The sequence below is a fragment of the Spinacia oleracea genome, chromosome 5 (genome assembly GCF_020520425.1).
Source record: "Spinacia oleracea cultivar Varoflay chromosome 5, BTI_SOV_V1, whole genome shotgun sequence".
Lineage (NCBI taxonomy): Eukaryota > Viridiplantae > Streptophyta > Magnoliopsida > Caryophyllales > Amaranthaceae > Spinacia > Spinacia oleracea.
Genome location: NC_079491.1, coordinates 28,202,901 through 28,220,113, shown reverse-complemented (window position 1 = coordinate 28,220,113; position 17,213 = coordinate 28,202,901). Strand labels below are relative to the sequence as shown.

At 40.4% G+C, this 17,213-nt stretch overlaps 2 protein-coding genes and 2 long non-coding RNA genes across 5 annotated transcripts; 2 read left to right on the top strand and 2 right to left on the bottom strand.

Moving 5' to 3' along the window:
- Positions 1–182: 182 nt before the first annotated feature.
- LOC110775930 (uncharacterized) lies at positions 183–2,882 on the bottom strand. Its single transcript, XM_021980529.2, has 4 exons — positions 2,779–2,882; positions 1,638–2,624; positions 879–1,521; positions 183–812 (listed from the first exon to the last, which is right to left on the bottom strand). The coding sequence occupies exons 1-4, from the start codon at positions 2,880–2,882 to the stop codon at positions 183–185; spliced, it is 2,364 nt and encodes a 787-aa protein (XP_021836221.2).
- A 6-nt stretch (positions 2,883–2,888) lies between these two features.
- On the bottom strand, positions 2,889–4,005 carry LOC130461386 (uncharacterized). Its single transcript, XM_056829473.1, has 2 exons — positions 3,549–4,005; positions 2,889–3,349 (listed from the first exon to the last, which is right to left on the bottom strand). Exons 1-2 carry the CDS (start codon positions 4,003–4,005, stop codon positions 2,889–2,891), a joined length of 918 nt encoding a protein of 305 aa, XP_056685451.1.
- An 8,577-nt stretch (positions 4,006–12,582) lies between these two features.
- Positions 12,583–14,775, top strand: LOC130461025 (uncharacterized). The gene is made up of 4 exons (XR_008921315.1): positions 12,583–13,118; positions 13,817–13,995; positions 14,345–14,496; positions 14,648–14,775. It is a non-coding gene; the product is annotated as an uncharacterized lncRNA (long non-coding RNA).
- A 222-nt stretch (positions 14,776–14,997) lies between these two features.
- LOC130461066 (uncharacterized) lies at positions 14,998–16,883 on the top strand. 2 transcript variants are annotated; one of them, XR_008921391.1, is made up of 6 exons: positions 14,999–15,139; positions 15,450–15,586; positions 15,685–15,724; positions 15,828–15,941; positions 16,071–16,204; positions 16,664–16,883. It is a non-coding gene; the product is annotated as an uncharacterized lncRNA (long non-coding RNA). The 2 variants fall into 2 exon arrangements; XR_008921390.1 differs by having other exon boundaries at positions 14,998–15,586.
- Positions 16,884–17,213: the final 330 nt, after the last annotated feature.

The window sequence follows — 17,213 nt, the reverse complement described above, 5'->3', positions numbered from 1 at the left end:
TGGCAAGCAAGAAGAGTTTGGAATATATTAATCTCAACAACAATTACAACCACTCAAAAGGGGAGAGGCAAACCTTCTAAGAAGGACTCCCTCAAGCCCTAGAGAGGAAACAGGAGCTCACAAGAGCAGCTGACCAACTATTACGGAGAATGAAGCCACTCCCTATCTCTAGTTCTAACTTTCTAACTAAGGATACTTAAGATCCTGTGCTTAACAGTATACTGAATGCATTTCACAGTGTTGGCAATAGAAGGAATTGTTTGTTCCCAAATAGCCAGATTTCTTGCTCTCCATATCTGATACACAATGCTGGCCACTGCAGCATAAGCAACTCTCCTTTTGAATGGATTCTTACAGTACTTGTGGAGCCATTTCAGCAAAACAGACAGATGAGATCTAGAGTTGTGAAACCCCAACCATTGCAAAACCAAAGAACAACACTCTTTACTGTAGTGACAGGAGAAAAACAAATGTGTACAAGTTTCTGTACTTAAGCCACATAGAGCACATTGATCATCATTGATGACACCATAGGTATGAAGTCTATCCCTGGTCTTGAGTCTGTCTTGAAGGGCTAGCCATAGAGTTATTATGTGCTTAGGGAGGGTAAATCTATTCCACACATAAGAATGCCAATTGACCTTTGGAGCCATATCACACAGTTGTTGATAAATGACCCCAATAGAATACTTCTGATCAGTTAACCACCTAGTGGAATGAAGTCTATTTGAGCAGTCTTGCTTTACTTTGCAAATGTACTTTATAGCCCAACTTGCAGCCACAGAGGGTCTATACACCAGCCAATCTTTTTGCTTAACATAAACAGCATGCACCCACTTAACCCATAGGTTATCCTATTTTTGAGCAATAGCCCATGCCAGCTTTCCAACTGCAGCTTGGTTCCACCAAGCCAGATTCCTGAAACCTAGCCCACCTTGAGTCTTTGAACCATATAGATTGTTCCAAGAGACGGGACCAGGCCTGCTATCATCATAAGTGCCAAACCACAGATAAGCTCTGCAGACTGCATTGATCTTTTTAATTACTGACTTAGGGAGGAGAAAAATTTTCCCCCAGTATACACTGATGCTCATTAGAACTGAATTGACTAACTGGGTTCTTCCTGCAAAGGATAAATGTCTAGAGCTCCAGATTTTTATTCTGGACACCATTTTGTCCACCACTAGATCACATTCACCAGCTTGGAGATTCCTGGTGCTAATTGGAACACCAAGGTACCTAAAAGGAAGAGTACCAAAAGTGAATCCACTGATTGTGCCAATGTTCAGCTTGGTGTGCTCCTCAATTCCACAACAATAAACTGAGGATTTACTAGGGTTTGCCTGCAGACCAGTGGTATCTGAGAATACTTTGAACCCCTCAAGCAGCAAGGCAACTGAGTGAAGCTCACCCTTACAGAACATTAGTAAATCATCAGCAAAGCACAGATGATTTAACTGAAGTGTTCTGCATCTAGTGTGAAATCTGAACTGAGGACATTTACCCACTGCTTTCATGGACCTGGAGAAATAGTCCATACACAAGGTGAATAGTAAAGGAGACAAAGGGTCACCTTGTCTCAAACCTCTCTGGGGTTGGATTAGATCAGCAGGCTCACCATTGATGAGAATTAGTACCTTGTGGTTGACAAACAAGTCATGATGAGCTGAACAAAAAAGGGGGGAAACCCTAACTCCAACATAACTTCTTCAATAAAGCCCCATTCAACTGTGTCATAAGCTTTTCTGATGTCTACTTTCATCAAGCAGCAGGGACTTGTTTGAGAGTGATTGTACATTTTGATCAAATCTTGGCAAATGAGGACATTGTGGAGAATGGATCTTCCAGTAACAAAGGCTCCTTGATTAGGAGAGACAATTGCAGGGAGGACCTTGCTAAGCCTGCTGCAGATGAGTTTAGTGATGCACTTATAAATAACATTGCAACAAGCAATGGGTCTAAAATCACTCACTGAAGCAGGAACAGAAATCTTTGGGATCAAAGTGATAGAAGTTACATTGATTTCCTTGAGGATTTTGCAAGTAGTGGAGAAATCATTGATAGCATTATGCAGATCATTCTTAATGATGTGCCAAGCAGATTTGAAGAAATGGCTGTTGTAGCCATCCATACCAGGTGCTTTGTGATCAGGAATTGACCATAAAGCACTTTTGATCTCTTCTAGGGTGAAATTACACACCAACATGCTTCTATGAGCATCAGTTAGCCTTGGCCCCCTATCCATAATCAAAGAGTTCACATGAGTTCTCTGATGCATCTTGTTGCAAAACAAAGCTGAATAGAATTGGGTAAAAGCCCTTTTAACTCCATCAGGGGTATCTGTCCAGTTCCCATTCGTATCATGGATTGAATGAATTGAGTTCTGTTGTCTCTTGTGCTTGATACTTTGATGAAACAATTTGGTGTTTTCATCTCCCTTTTCCAGCCATTGAAGTTTAGCAGTCTGCTGCAAAAAAGAGAGGTACACTTGATGTGCAATCCTATACTCTTCTGCAGCTTGTTCCTCTTTAGTTGCAGCTATGGAATCACCAGGGAGTTGGTGAAGAATAGCTTGTTTTTGTAATATGACTGCATAAGTTTTCACATCTTCAGCTTCTACATTGCTAAATCCAGCTTTATTCAGAGATTTTCAGCTCAAATTTGAGCCATTTCAGTCTTTGTTGTAATCTGTACATGTGGCACCCATGGACCTGTTTATTCCAAACTCCTTGAACCAAACCCATGAAACTGTCTGCACAGGTCCACATATTATAAAACCTGAAGGGTTTCTTGGAATTGGTTCTTCTATATCCCTTGAGAATCATAGGGCTATGATCAAACATGCCTTCTGGTAAGAAATTAGCCTCTACATCAGGAAACATGTCAGACTAGCTAGCATTAGCCAACACTCTATCAATTCTAGACAGCACCCTGTCCTCCCCCACTTGCTTGTTACTCCATGTAAATTGTCTCCCCACTGTTTTGACGGTGGACAGGTTGCAATGAGCCATACAAGCTCTCATAGCTTGGATTTCCCTAATTCTGACAGGGGCACCCACTCTATCCTCAACATCCATCAGAGCATTAAAATCCCCCATGATGATCCATGGTTGGGTACAGTTGTCTGAAATCTGAGTGAGAGAGTTACATAAAGGCACTCTATCCTCCTTAGTATTCATGCCATAGATGAAGGTACCAAAAAACCCCACACCTGTGCTTCTTGGAGTTATGAAGCAGTGAATGAGTTGACTGCTCATTGACAAAATGTTCAGTGTAAAAGAGTTAGGATCCCATGCTAAAACAATCCTACTGGAAGTGGAACAACTGATATTAGTTGTGAAGTTCCACCCTGGGCACACCCCAAGGTATAAGTCACCTAATTTAGATGCTTTAACCTTGGTTTCAAGAAGGCTAACCAGTTTAATATTGTGGGTATGAATGAATCTCCTCACCTCTATCTGTATTGCTCTCCTGTTTAGCCCTCTTACATTCCAGCTAAGAACACTATCCATTGGATCTAGGGGTCATCAACCCCTGATCCAACAGACCAGCCACATCCCCTACAGGATCACCTCCATCTGCATCTTCCAAGTTGAGAGCATGGAAACTGTTCCTTGTAATTACAGTCCTGAGTTGTTGCCCATGTTGTCTACTGAAGGAGGTAGCTTGGATAAAACCATCTTTATCCCTCCCACTCCTCACCATGTGTCCCACTGCAGGAACCTGGACCTCTCCTACAACTGGCTGCACCCCACCAGTTGGATTTAGTGTAGGTTCCTTCACTTGTTGGACAGTTTTAGGTCTACATACCTTCTTCTGTGGTGGTTTCTGTAGTTTAGAGCATACCCTACTCTCATGACCCAACCCCTTACAGTGGGAGCAAATGGTAGGTAACCAATCATACTCCATAGGTTGGTCTACAAGATCACCTTTCTCATTGACAAACTGAATTAACTTGGGGCAGGTTTGACCAAGGTTCACCTCAACCAACACCTTTGCAAACATCAATTTGTCCCTATTTTTTGTAGCCTACTCAACTCTAATTGCTTTCCCCACTTGACCAGCTATCTTAAACATACTCTTTTCCCCCCAGTATTTCACATCTAATCCAGGCAACTTAATCCAGATTGGAACCTGTTTCACTGGGTCCTTAGCATAATTCACCTCAGCTGACCAAGGTTTAACAATGAGGGGTTTCTTATCAAAGAATTGAGCATTCCCATTTTAGACCTTTTGACAGTTTTCCATGGTGAGGAATCGGACTATGAAGATACCTTTCCCAATCATAGCAACCTTGTCCACCCCCAATTTTCCCCAAATCCTGTGTACAAACCCTTCCATTACATGTTGAGGAGGGTTGGTCCCCAACACATAACATACAATCGCAGATTGCCAGAAACATATTTCTTCTTCTATATCTTCGATTTCAATTACAACAGGGGACAAAACAGGGGAAGCATGAATCGAAGGATTAGCAGGAGATATAGGAGAATTCAGTAACACATTTTCATCCATATGCATTCTTACAGGTTCATTGAGAGTAGTAGAATTCAAATTAGACCCACTACCCCCATCCCCGCCATTTTTAACATTCGAAGAAAAATAGGTACGAAAATCCTGCCCTGATTCAATTCCATTAATCCACGCATTAAATTCATCACGTACCTGAAAACGAACCTGTTGTTAGGTTATGATACATATGACAGTTCATAAATCATGCGGAAAAACCATAAAGCCAGAAAAGCATATTATTTACACATAATCATTTAGCATAGAATTGATGCATACATGTTGTAGCGTGCCTTCCCTAGCTGCGCCCGAACCGAACAAGAACAAGTCTTTAGGACTCCAAATGTCGTCCCTCCGTAGATAGTCCACAGTACGTCCGGAACCGCCTCAAGTTAGACCAGCTAGAATCGCCCTTAAGGTTACTAGGAATTTCGGCTATGTGTTTGCAAGTGTATGGCTGATTTTTCTTTCAAAAACTTACCCTTTGAATACTTCAATCGTACCTGCAAATAATGACCCTAGGCCCTTATTTATAGAGGTATGGGAAAGGAACTGGAATCCTATTAGGATACTAATTAGTTAAACTAGAATCCTAGTAGGACTCTAACTAATTAATTTTATCCTTTTAGGATTAGGAATTTAATCATCAAACAAATCCTACACAATTTAGGTTTCGTATGTGAACACAAACTCTACACGAGCATGACCCACGAGCGTGCAGGCCATGCCCGCGCACAGCCTACACGGCCGCTCGGCCCACGCGAGCCGCAAGCCCACTCGAGCAGCAGCACAGCTCGCAGCCCATTGCTGCGCGCGCTGCCATGGCCTGGCCTTGCGCTGGGCCTGGCGTGGCCTTGGCTGTTCGTGTGGCGCGCTTGGCTTGCTGGGCGATGGCCTGGCTTCGTGCTGGGCCCTCGTCCGGCAGGCCTCGTCCGATGCTTATTCGTACGATACGCTTCCGATTAAATTCCCGGTTCCGGAATTCATTTCCGATACGAACAATATTTAATATTTCCGATTCCGGAATTAATTTCCGTTTCGAACAAATATTTAATATTTCCGTTTCCGGAATTATTTTCCGATTCCGATAATATTTCCGATTCTGGCAATATTTCCGTTTCCGAAAATATTTCCGATTCCGGCAATATTTCCATTTCCGATAATATTTTCCGATACGTACCATGTTTCCGTTTCCGGCAACATCTACGACTTGGATAATATTTATATTTCTGATACGATCCATATTTCCGTTTCCGGCAATATCATCGTTTCCGGAGTATTCATTTCTTGCTTGTGACGATCTCAGCTCCCACTGAAACCAAGATCCGTCGATTCCGAATATCCATAGATAGAGTATTTAATGCCATTAAATACTTGATCCGTTTACGTACTATTTGTGTGACCCTACGGGTTCAGTCAAGAGTAAGCTGTGGATTAATATCATTAATTCCACTTGAACTGAAGCGGCCTCTAGCTAGGCATTCAGCTCACTTGATCTCACTGAATTATTAACTTGTTAATTAATACTGAACCGCACTTATTAGACTTAACACAGAATGCATACTTGGACCAAGGGCATTATTTCCTTCAGTCTCCCACTTGTCCTTAGGGACAAGTGTGCATTTCCTAATTCCTTTGTCACTCGATGCTTGCTCTTGAACATAAGGTAAGAGTTGTCATCCTTATTATGTCCAGAGGTGTTTCTCGATTTCAGAGTTCAACTGATCAAATAAACAGATAATCATAGCCTATGATTCATCCGAGCACGGCCATGCATTTCACAGTTTCTAGCTCTCCGAGTGGCCTTGTACAACTTTTAAGCATCTCATCCCGATTTATGGGAGGACAATCCCAATCTTGCGATCTTGAGATTAGACTTCGTTTGATAGGTGATTACCTGAGCGTTGCCTTTATAGCCTCCTTTTACGGTGCGACGGTTGGTCAACGTAAAAGCAACCAGTTCTCAAACAAGTAATCTCAAATCACTCAGGTATTGAGGATTTAGTGTCTAATAATTTTAATGAAATTTACTTATGACAGATTTTCATCTCTTACAGTAAAGTTTCATAGGTCTTGTCCGATACTAGTCTTCCCAAAGTAAGTATCTATGCAAATGATTATGACATTGCCATGTCCACATAGTTCAAGAAACAGAACTACTAGTCATCTTGCATTCTAGTCGTCTAACGTTTTCTATGCGTCCAATTTTATAGAAAACTCCGACTAGGGACCATTTTCAACCTTTGACATTCAAGTTCACTTGATAGACATTTCTTAGTCACAGGACTGGTCCTGACAGTCTATCTTGAATATATCGTCAAATTGAAGGGACTCATCATTTAATAAACCACAAATTAAATGGAAAAATGAATTCTCTTCATTTATTGTGAATGATTAACCAATAATGTTTTACAAAGATTTAAACTCTAAAACTTTAAAACATTAAACAAGGATATCAAAGCCATTCTCCAATATGCTTGATTCCCATAGCTGCAGTGTGCGAGTTGTGCTTCGTCTGCGGCAGAGGTTTAGTCAATGGATCTGATATGTTGTCATCAGTTCCAATCTTGCTTATCTCAACTTCTTTTCTTTCAACGAACTCTCATAGAAGGTGAAATCTACGAAGTACATGCTTGACTCTCTGGTGGTGTCTAGGCTCCTTTGCCTGTGCAATAGCTCCGTTATTATCACAATACAGGGCTATTGGTCCTTTAATGGAGGGGACTACACCAAGTTCACCTATGAACTTCCTTAGCCATATAGCTTCCTTTGCTGCTTCATGTGCAGCAATGTACTCCGCTTCAGTTGTAAAATCCGCAATGGTGCTTTGCTTAGCACTTTTCCAGCTTACTGCACCTCCGTTGAGGCAGAAGACAAACCCAGACTGTGAGGGGGTCGAAAAAGCGCGAGGCTAATGCGTGACCTTGTCCCTCGTGGGTGTGACGATTCTTTTTATTCAATCAAGTGTAATTGGATTTCCTGTGAGTATACACCCAATTGACTAGTAATGTAGGAGTCGCCATTCAGTTTTTGACGATAATGAGAAAAACTGACAAAACCCGGTTATCGTGACATAAAGGGAGTGCAATTATGTTTGACCACGACGGCCGTAGGTTCCCTTGTGATCCCTGGTGTGGGGATCTCTCAATATACACCCGCAAGGTAGAGATTGAGGGTTCGGGGGACTGTAACTACCGAGAGGAGTAATTCGCTCGTCGATAACTCCAGAGGCAGGATATCCTTACTAGCTCAGCATAAATAATTGAAGGGACATGCGTTAACTATTAAACTAATCTGAGTTGATTTTAGCAATATGCAACATATAATACTAATTCGATCGTGATTATCTGATTTAAATAACATTAAGGGACCTAGCATGATAATCCGATTTCCCAAAAATATTATATTTGTTAGGCGTGATAGAACAATCAAATTAGGTTAGTTTAACAGTTCATAAAAAGGGCGAGGAAAGCAGTTAAATCATCGAAAAGGGACATATTACGACGCACCCTTGAGAGGTGCGTCACGGTTCTCAGAAAACTAACCACTTTGACTTTGCTATTTCTCCTTTTTATTTAACGAATCTCAATTATGGGACAGGATACGTTCTATTCGATTTATGGATCGATTGCGACAGAACGCGTGAACAGTTTTGCAGCGAGAGGCTTAGGCTAAGGGGTTTAGAGTCAATACTCAGAATATATTATGTGTTGTTGTGTGTCCTTTCACGTCGAAACTAGGGGCCTATTTATAGGGAAGAGTTCGTGGAAAGATAGAATTGCAGAGTTCTAATCCACAAAGAATTAAGAAAAGAGACGTACCCAGGTATTTTCAGCGCCCAGGCCTGGGCGCCGAAGATTTCGGCGCCCAGAGCCAGGCGTTGAAAATAGGGTCTGGGCAGTTTTGTTTAGTCAGATTCGGATTCCTAAAATCCGTAGAGTTTGAGATTAATTCGAGTCTTTTAGTGCGTATCAATTTTATGACGGAATGCGTCTGGGCCCGTTACGAACTCTAGGCTCGTTAGGATTTTAATTAATACGTAACTCTTATTTCCGAATCCTATTAGGAATAGGATTCTCGTAGTTTTCTATCTCATTTAGGATTTATGTTGGAATGCAACACCTAATTCCGACAGGTTTCTATCTTTTATGATTTGCCACTTTTAGAAGCTACCTTTTACGGCAGTTACTATTTTTAGCAGGTTTCTATAAATAGCAGGTTTCGGGTGAAATGAAATGGGGAATCGAGATTCGTTTATTTTATAGGAGATGCGTTGTCAAGTGGAGTTTTTATGCTTTCATCATCGAACCTTTCCCTTGCGGGAACGGGTGAAATGAAATGGGGAATCAAGATGGCGAACCTGTCCGCTGAGGGTGGACGCCCCTTCCGATAGAAGTGGACGAATCTGTTTTGAAATTTTATTTTGTTTTTTTTTTGAAAATAAGGACCTACGTGGTTTGCGCCGTAGACCCCGCCGGCTGAAGATGGCGAGCCTATTTTAAATTTGAAGACTTTATTTTTCGAAAACCGAGGACCTGCGCGGCTTAGTGACGCAGACCCCGCCCGCTGCGGGTGGGCGAGCCCATTTTGAATTTCTTATTTTGCCTATGTAGAAGGGCTTTTGTGATTACAACCTGTTGGTGAGTCGTAATATTTCCTGATTAGATGTGTCCTATAAGTGGGTCCACACTGTGTATATTTTTGTTTAACGATATTTTATTTTATTATTTTTTTATTATTTTTTTTTTCAAAATACCGTTTTTTTTTGGGATAGAAATATCAAGATAACGGATATCTTTACACAAAATAGGGGAGTACGCGTGCCCGACAGCGAATATTCGCTGTCTGGGAAGCATTTTCAGCGCCCAGGCCTGGGCGCGAGAATTTCTAACGCCCAGAGCTGGGCGTTGAAAATGCGAAAGGGGGGCTGGTCTTTAAATTCGCGGACCGTCTCCTTCCTTTCCCATTTCCACCATTTTCGCTCAAACTCTTCACTTCTCTCTACTGATCTTTGCTCGTTTCTTTCACTTTTCTTCACGAGTTCTACTCCAAATCACTTCCTAATCTTCCCAATGTAAGTAATTTTTTCAGTAATTTTGAGCTTTTCTGTCAATTTCAGTATTTTTGTCAAGTATTTTTGTGCATGAAATTGATTTGGGGGTTTTTGATTTTGTGCCCCTTTCCTTCAATTAGATAGTTGGAAATGTTCCACATAACATGTTAATTAGTTTGTGCATGTTAATATTTGCAAGTATGTTGATTTTTGTTGAATTTGGGCATTTTCATGCTAGCCCCCAAGTATACCTACGAATCTAGTATTTTCTTATAATGTAGGTGTTCTTGGTATATTGCTTGCGTTCCTCATAATTCATGAATGACAAATTATGGGAGAATTTTGATTTTGCTGGAGTTAATTTTTACTTAGGGAATTTTGCTAAGTATGAACTTAGTATCATGTTTTTAGGAAACAAAAATTGTATGACTCCATTTCATGAGTGAAATGCACTCTTTTTAGGGATCGGTATGAGTGCCGATTTCGTCAAAGGTATAATGCCTTGTTGTATTGCTGATCAGCATGTCCGACGAGTCGTTACCCCCTCCTGGTGGCCACGAGGTGCGTGGCATGACGCGTCAGTCGATTGGCCCGGGTCCCCTATGGGTGGGCCCTGAGCTTTACAATGGTCGTGATCTGCACTACGACCTAGAGCACCATGTGACTTCCCGCCTTCACGCGAGGAGAGAGACTACGGTTCGCGGCTATGGCGCCGCGACGAGTGAGACCGTTTTTAGCTATCTGAGCTCGGACGCCCAGGCCTTGGTGAGGGCGAGCTCACTGTTTCCGGTGGTTGCGACCTTCTGGGAGATACTGCGGCTCAACATCTCCCTGTCCTTTATGTGGTCGTTCATGAGGTGGTGGTGGGATACCACCAACACCTTCCATTTTCCTTGGGGCGAGATGACGATCACTCCTGAGGACTACACAGCTTTGACGGGTTTGACCTTTACAGGGAACCCCGTTCGTCTGAGGTCGGACGGCCCATCGCCGACTGTTGCTGAGGGTACCAGGCTCCTGGGCTCGTGGATGGGTAGTAGGTTACCTTCGTACCAGCCCCGTGGGATACCTTTCGCTGACCTGATGTGGGCTTTGGAGCACGGGGTAGAGGAGTCGCCTTCGAGACAGGCTCGGCTGTTCTACCTCCATTTTATTACTTCCACTTTTCTATCGGGTCCGACTGACACCTTTGACCCGAGGTGGATAGGCATGGTGGAGGACGTGTCTACACTGGGTGACTATCGTTGGGGCGATTTGGGCTATGCGACGCTTGTCGGCCAGATGAGTTTGTCGGTGCGCGACTCGGACCCGAGTAGATGTCACTTTGTGACACTAGTAGAAAAATATTGATTTGCTGCCATGACTTAGCGGCGTTAATTTTAGAACGCCTCTAACTAAATGACAAAATAGATGAATTAGGTGAAAAAAACTTGCTTTGCAGCGTTATCTTGAATTATGACGCCTCAAACCATTTTAGTTTGCGGCGTCATCACGTTTAACGTCGCAAAGTGTTGTCCCCATACTTCTCTTATTCACCCGCGTTTAGCTTCTTTCTTTTGCTTCTCGTCCTTTCACAAAACCACATTGTTCTTCCTTCAACCTCATCTCCAGCATCGCCGTCTGTCCTTCGCCTCATCTCCACCACCGAATTCACCGAGAAAGTGAAGCTCATATTCATCTCCACCGTCACTGTCTGTCCTTCGACCTCATCTCCACCACTGCCGTTCTTACTTAAGGTAAATTATGCTTCCACTGACTCCTCCTCATCCTTGCCGTTTTTTTGGTTCAATTACTCTATTCCCCTCGTTTCAGTCTCTCAATTAACATGAATTGTGTATGAGTTATCGAATCTCTCTTGCTCTCTCCTCTCCTCTCCTCTCTCCACCGAAAATGTAAACCCTAATTATCAAATTCAAATTTTGGCTTAGAAGAACCTTAAAATTGCTTTGAATTTGAGGTAAGGTAATGTCGTATGTCTAATTTATTTTGCAAATTTGATGTTTAGATGAGGTGCTTCGAAGAAAGAAGTTCACAAATTTGAGAAAAACACAAGTTTTATTACAGTAAGACATATTTTTTCTTGCTGAAATTCTACTTAATTTTGTGAGTTTTACTTTAATTGTTGAATTGTCAATTTCAAATCCCTAATTTCACAATCAAAAACTCAAAATTCCGTAATCACAACCAACCAATGTCTTGAATTATGGATGTGAATATTGTTGAATTGAGAAGCAATTGTAGAAAAAGTAATCGAATTTCAATTGATGAGCTGTTCGATGAAATTCCTGTTTCAGAAGTAATCGAATTTCTCGAATTTATTCCAAATTGCATTCACTCACTTATTTTAATACTTGATTCTTCTTTATTTTGAGTATTGAGGGTGTAAATTATATATATATAGATTGAAGGGGCTGAGGCCTTGGAGGTATGAATTGAAGAGTAGGCCAGAAGAGTGCAGCATTTTTCTAGGTTTGTTTGGAAATCCCTGCTTGAATTATGTATTGAGTGATAACTAATTACTTACTGTTTTGCTGGTAAATTTGTTCCCCTAAGGTGATTTGTTAGCGGTAAGATTTTCAGCATTGAGTAAAACTGATATGTTAGTGGGAAAAGATGGGAGATAGATTCTCGGTTATCTATTCTAGGAGTAAGGCTTTGGTTTGGTTGTTGTAGTCTTAATTGCAAGACAAGTCTCAGTTGAGTGTTGATGTAACCTGATAATGTCTACAAGTTGAGAGCTTGTAACATTCTCATATCCTTTAATTGAAATGGAACTCTGAGTCCGATCTCTGTTGCTTTCTGCTACCAACTAGCATGTTTGATTGACCTTAGTATGAATCTGTTCTAAGCAACTTTAATTTGGTGGAGCTTATATCATATGGTGTCTTGCCAAATTTCATTTGTTCACTTATGAGCTATTTGTTCACTTTAATTTCTGTTTTGCAGGGCTTTGATGATAATGTTCAGCAGGCTGATGTTTGTATAAACAATGATTCCCTCTTTTTTTTTTTCTTCTCTACACCCCCAGCAGGCTGTAGGCTGTTATGATTACATTGAATGAGATAAAATGCAACATTCCTCCAGGACAGTGTAGAACAGTTTCATTTCACATGGAAATTTGAAATTATCTTGTTTCTGGTTGTATCCACTTGAGGAAGCACTAGAACTAACACCTCTAATAATATATGGCTTGAGCCCTTTACCTGGGAGGTTAGTTATTTTGTAACCTTATTTTCTTTTGCTGATATATTTTCCACATTTTATGGGAAAGCTTGCGAAGTTAACTTCTCGTTCCGTTAATTTCTTATACACAAACTTGCAACTGAATATTTCGACTTCTTTTTTACAAGGTTTTTTTTACTTATTACTGTCACATTTGGTCACTTGGGATTTGATTATTTCTTTGCCATAAGAGAAAGAGTGCAATAAGACGACAAAAGAAAGTGAAGGGATATGACCTATCCCACCCAAATGAGTTCTTGCCTGAGCTGAAAGAAGAACAACAGCTTGCTCTTCCACCTAACGAAGTGAACTGCAAATCCAGACAAAACCTATTGTAAGGGCTACTTTAAAATTTTCATATTTCATCTTCGTCTTTTTAATTTTAGTTGATAAACTTGATTGTAGATGTTTCAAATGTGGGGTTTACATGTCGTACCAGTTTGTGATATGTTACACGGGGATGCTGCTGTTTTATGGTGTTGATTTGTGTGTTGGTATGTATATGCTGGTATGCAGTTAGGTGTTATGCATAATGGTTGATGTGTGTTCTGTTTGTATAGTCCAATTTTGTATAGTTCAGTTCTATTTCGTGAATTTCAGTTAAGCATATAAACAACCTGTCATATAAATTTGGTTATGTTTTGGTTTTGTCCGTTCTGTTTGCTTTTGTTCTGTTTTGGTTCAGTTACTTTGCTTATAAATTTATTCTGCTTTTGGAACTCTAGCATGACTTTAATACATTTGCAAGTGTTGTTATAAGTGCCTGCATTGCTTTCATATCAAAATCACTATTATAAGGTAGACACCACTTGAAGTAACCTGATCAAGGCTCTGGTTTTGCATGCTGGTAGTCCATGCCAAAGCTGTCTAAAACTGCAGTTTTGATGAGGTGGAGACTTCAGATTATCAAATTGGTAGCAACTCGCTTTGGGTATTGGCATTAGAACTGGGAAGCTATGTGATATCCTATTGAGTCCCTTTTTCTTTTTCATGCTTTCCAGTATTTACGGAGCTTTGTACCATTTTCTGCAGGTACAAATGGAAGTGTTTCTTTTGACCCATCTCTTGATATAAGAAGACAGAAGAACGACACCACGCTGTCAAACTTAGGATCTGTGAAGGATAACGAAAGACAAGATCTTAACTGTGCTGTGAAGGAATACTTACTCTTGGCAGGGTATCGTCTGACTGCAATGACATTCTATGAAGAGGTAATGTAAAATTCAAGATATTTCTTCGTGATTTCTTCAAGAAAAGAAGTAGTTGGCCAAATATATTTCTTCTTGATTTCCAGTATAGCATAAGATGAATATATTTTCTTTTGCGTCACAAGAACCTAAAATTTTATCCTACAGATTCGTAAAAATCCTACAAAATTATCTTGAATTTTCCCCTATGAATGTAACAGATGCCTATTGTAGAGGGAGGGTTGTGGTTTTGACACTGAACTGAAGTACTGAACTTAACTTAATTGTAGCTGACCCTTTAGATATTATAATTGACCGACTTTGAATTGTCATTATAAGTTTGGCTTAAGCAATATTGTCCTCAAAACTGCAGGTTATGGATCAGGAAAATAGATACACCATGTAACTTTGTTGCCTTGTTTCATGGAATGCATATGTATGATTGTGTGATGCTATCACTGCCTTACTTGGTAGCTTCAACTTGCCATTCAGTACTTCGGATCTTGCCGCCGCCAAACTAATAAGGTAAAACCCTTGCCTTTCCTTTCCTATCCTTCAGTTGTCTTCTTCGATCTTGCCTTTCTTTTGAGTGCTTGTATCCTTCTCCCTTCTCCATTCTCCCTTTTACCTTCTTCTTTCATTCTTATTTCACCACCGAGTATCTCCTCTTTAATAGATTTTGGGACTGATCTCCACCGTCGTCGTCTCACTAAAGGCTACAGATCGACTCATCTCGACCGCGAATCACAAAACTCTTCAGACTCGTATCCACCGTGTCGTCTCACTAAAGGCTACGTGTACTTGACAAATTAGTATGTGTCACTCCTCCTTCGTCCTCCTTGTCGTTTTGTCTATTTGAATTACGGTCATATTTTGACTGTTATAGTCGTTTTGTCTATGTGTGCTTGCTATTTGCTAGTATCATAGTTGAGTAATTCTGTAGTAAATATAGTTGTCGTTTGATCGAATAGAACCTATATTGTTATAAGTGAAATAAACCCTTATCAATTGTCAAATCTGTGGCACATATCCATTTGTTGCTATGACTAGTGCAGAATTCTGCACCATTCTTGGATGAGTTACTGGTCACATAATATCGAGGGTGTCAGCTTTTTGAGATGATCCTAATTATCCTATAGAGTACAGACTGAAGCTAGTATATCAATGGGTACGGTGATCTGATTCCTTTTAGTATACACTGCTATAATTTTAAGTGTTTGACCTTGATGCAATCAGATTGGTTGCTTTGTTTTTTGGTAACTTCTGTTTTGGACTTTAATAGAAAAGCTCCCTTTGCCTTTTGACTTAGCGGGCTGGTTCTGATTGAAGTTGTTGCATAACTGTTGTGCATGCTCTGCCTTGATTGCTTAGCTTGATTAGGAATTGCAGGCTTGTGGGCTGATGTGGCATGTTGAATTGTTGCATATACTCCAACACTAATGCTGCATCACTCAGTGTGTGTTCTACCCTTGTTTTAGGAAATATTCTCTCCGTGGATTAATAAGGATCCACAGAATACAGAAGTTGGAGGTGAATTATTTTCGACGCCATTGACCTGAAACACCATCTAGGGGATCATACTTATGTCTCAGTAACTGATAGTGGTTACTGGCAGGTCAGTAAAGCTTTTAATTTACGAACTTGATATCTCCTTTTTGTAGCTTCCAATACATGAAACTTGAATCATGCATGATCTTGCTGTTGTGTTAACAGATAGAGCTAGAAGGTCTTGACATTGCAAACAGTTCAACAGGTAAAGTCCCTGACTGCACATTCTCTATATATGTTGAAAGTATTTTTCATACTATTACAATGATAAGTGGAAAGCAGGATTCAAATTTCCTTACAATTTACAGGTCACTGTTCGGCAGAATACTGCATCATGTGAAGAGATGGCTACAACAATGTCTACGGCAGAATCTGTAGCTCTTAAAGGACTACCTCAATGCATTGTTACTGTGATAGCTGAGGTCTGATACCTGATCCATGATTAAAATTCTATTTTCAAACTTTAAGGGGGGCTTTACTTCATGAACTTGATAGATTTAAATACATACTTATTTCGTAGTTCAAATGTTCAATGTGGCTTTATTTTCTAGTTTGCCAGATTCAGCAAGACTTTGATATTATACTGGAGCCATGTCCCATGTTTGCTGAAGCCATCCTTCAAGTCAGAATCAGTACCCTGGGGTGCTCCTAATAAGCTTCTTGGAGCTGATGGCAGCTGGATAAGGTATGGATGACTTCATGCTATATTTTAGAGCATTTTTTCTCTCTGAACAAGACATTCACTTAGATTATTTTTTTGAAACTCACTATTATGGTGACCTTTAATTTGTCAGGCGTACATTAAAAAAATTACAAAATATATTTATCAGCCGTAAGAAATGTTACTGGTGTATAACCTTGAATTATATCTGTTAAACACATACATCTGATTAGATGCATCCCATTGTAACTTTATATGGTATTGTGACTAACTGATTTCAAGTTGTTGGCCCTCTTGTATTTTTTTAGTTATGGCTTTCAGGCAAACATCTTTCCGAGTTGCCTTCCTTCTTCTCCTGTCTACCTCCCCTCATTCTCTCCCCTCCCCCATGTTACTTGTCATCTACTATGTACTATGCTACTTTAAGAAATACGAAATCTATATGCAATAACAAGCATTTTCACACGCTCCTTGGATTAACAGGCACTGTGTCATGTTCCTGAGTGGCTGACCTCATGAGATAATAAAATCAACCTTCAGAAGTGACAGAGATGCCAGCTGCTCCTGTACACCCTTTCCACTCCAAGATGAACATTCGAAGAGGGGTACTAGAAGAAGAATGTGCAGACATAATGCAGCACTTCTCCCGACTCAAAAGGAGGAAGGCAAAGGAAAAGGAAAAGGAAAAGGAAAAGGATATATCGTCATCTGATGAATCAGGCCAACGGTTTAGGTTTGCTTGAAAGGTTAAACCTGATTTATATTCTTGTCTGAAGATATTGGGATTATGTGTGTCTGCTATATAAGTTGTCAAATGTTTTCGGTTTCGCGTGGAAAATATCAAATGTCTGCTATATAAGGTAGCTTATTGAATGTTTGGCACGGCAGTTAACCTGTCCTATCACTATTTAGGTGGTTTGTTTTTGTAAACATATGATGGTTGATTTATATGTGAAAATCAAAGTTTCTTGGAAGTTATTGGTGGTTGATGATATTTTTGGACATTGTATAAATATGGCGTGAGTACAGGTTC

Coding starts and splice junctions, on each gene's coding strand:
- LOC110775930 (XM_021980529.2), bottom strand. CDS start 2,882: ATGTTTCCTGATGTAGAGGCTAATTTCTTACCAGAAGGCATGTTTGAT. Junction 1,522..1,637: donor ACTTGTTTGTCAACCACAAG/GTACTAATTCTC, acceptor CTATTTCTCCAG/GTCCATGAAAGCAGTGGGTA. Junction 813..878: donor AAGCTGCAGTTGGAAAGCTG/GCATGGGCTATT, acceptor GTTTATGTTAAG/CAAAAAGATTGGCTGGTGTA.
- LOC130461386 (XM_056829473.1), bottom strand. CDS start 4,005: ATGTTTGCAAAGGTGTTGGTTGAGGTGAACCTTGGTCAAACCTGCCCC. Junction 3,350..3,548: donor TCCTGTAGGGGATGTGGCTG/GTCTGTTGGATC, acceptor GGGTGTGCCCAG/GGTGGAACTTCACAACTAAT.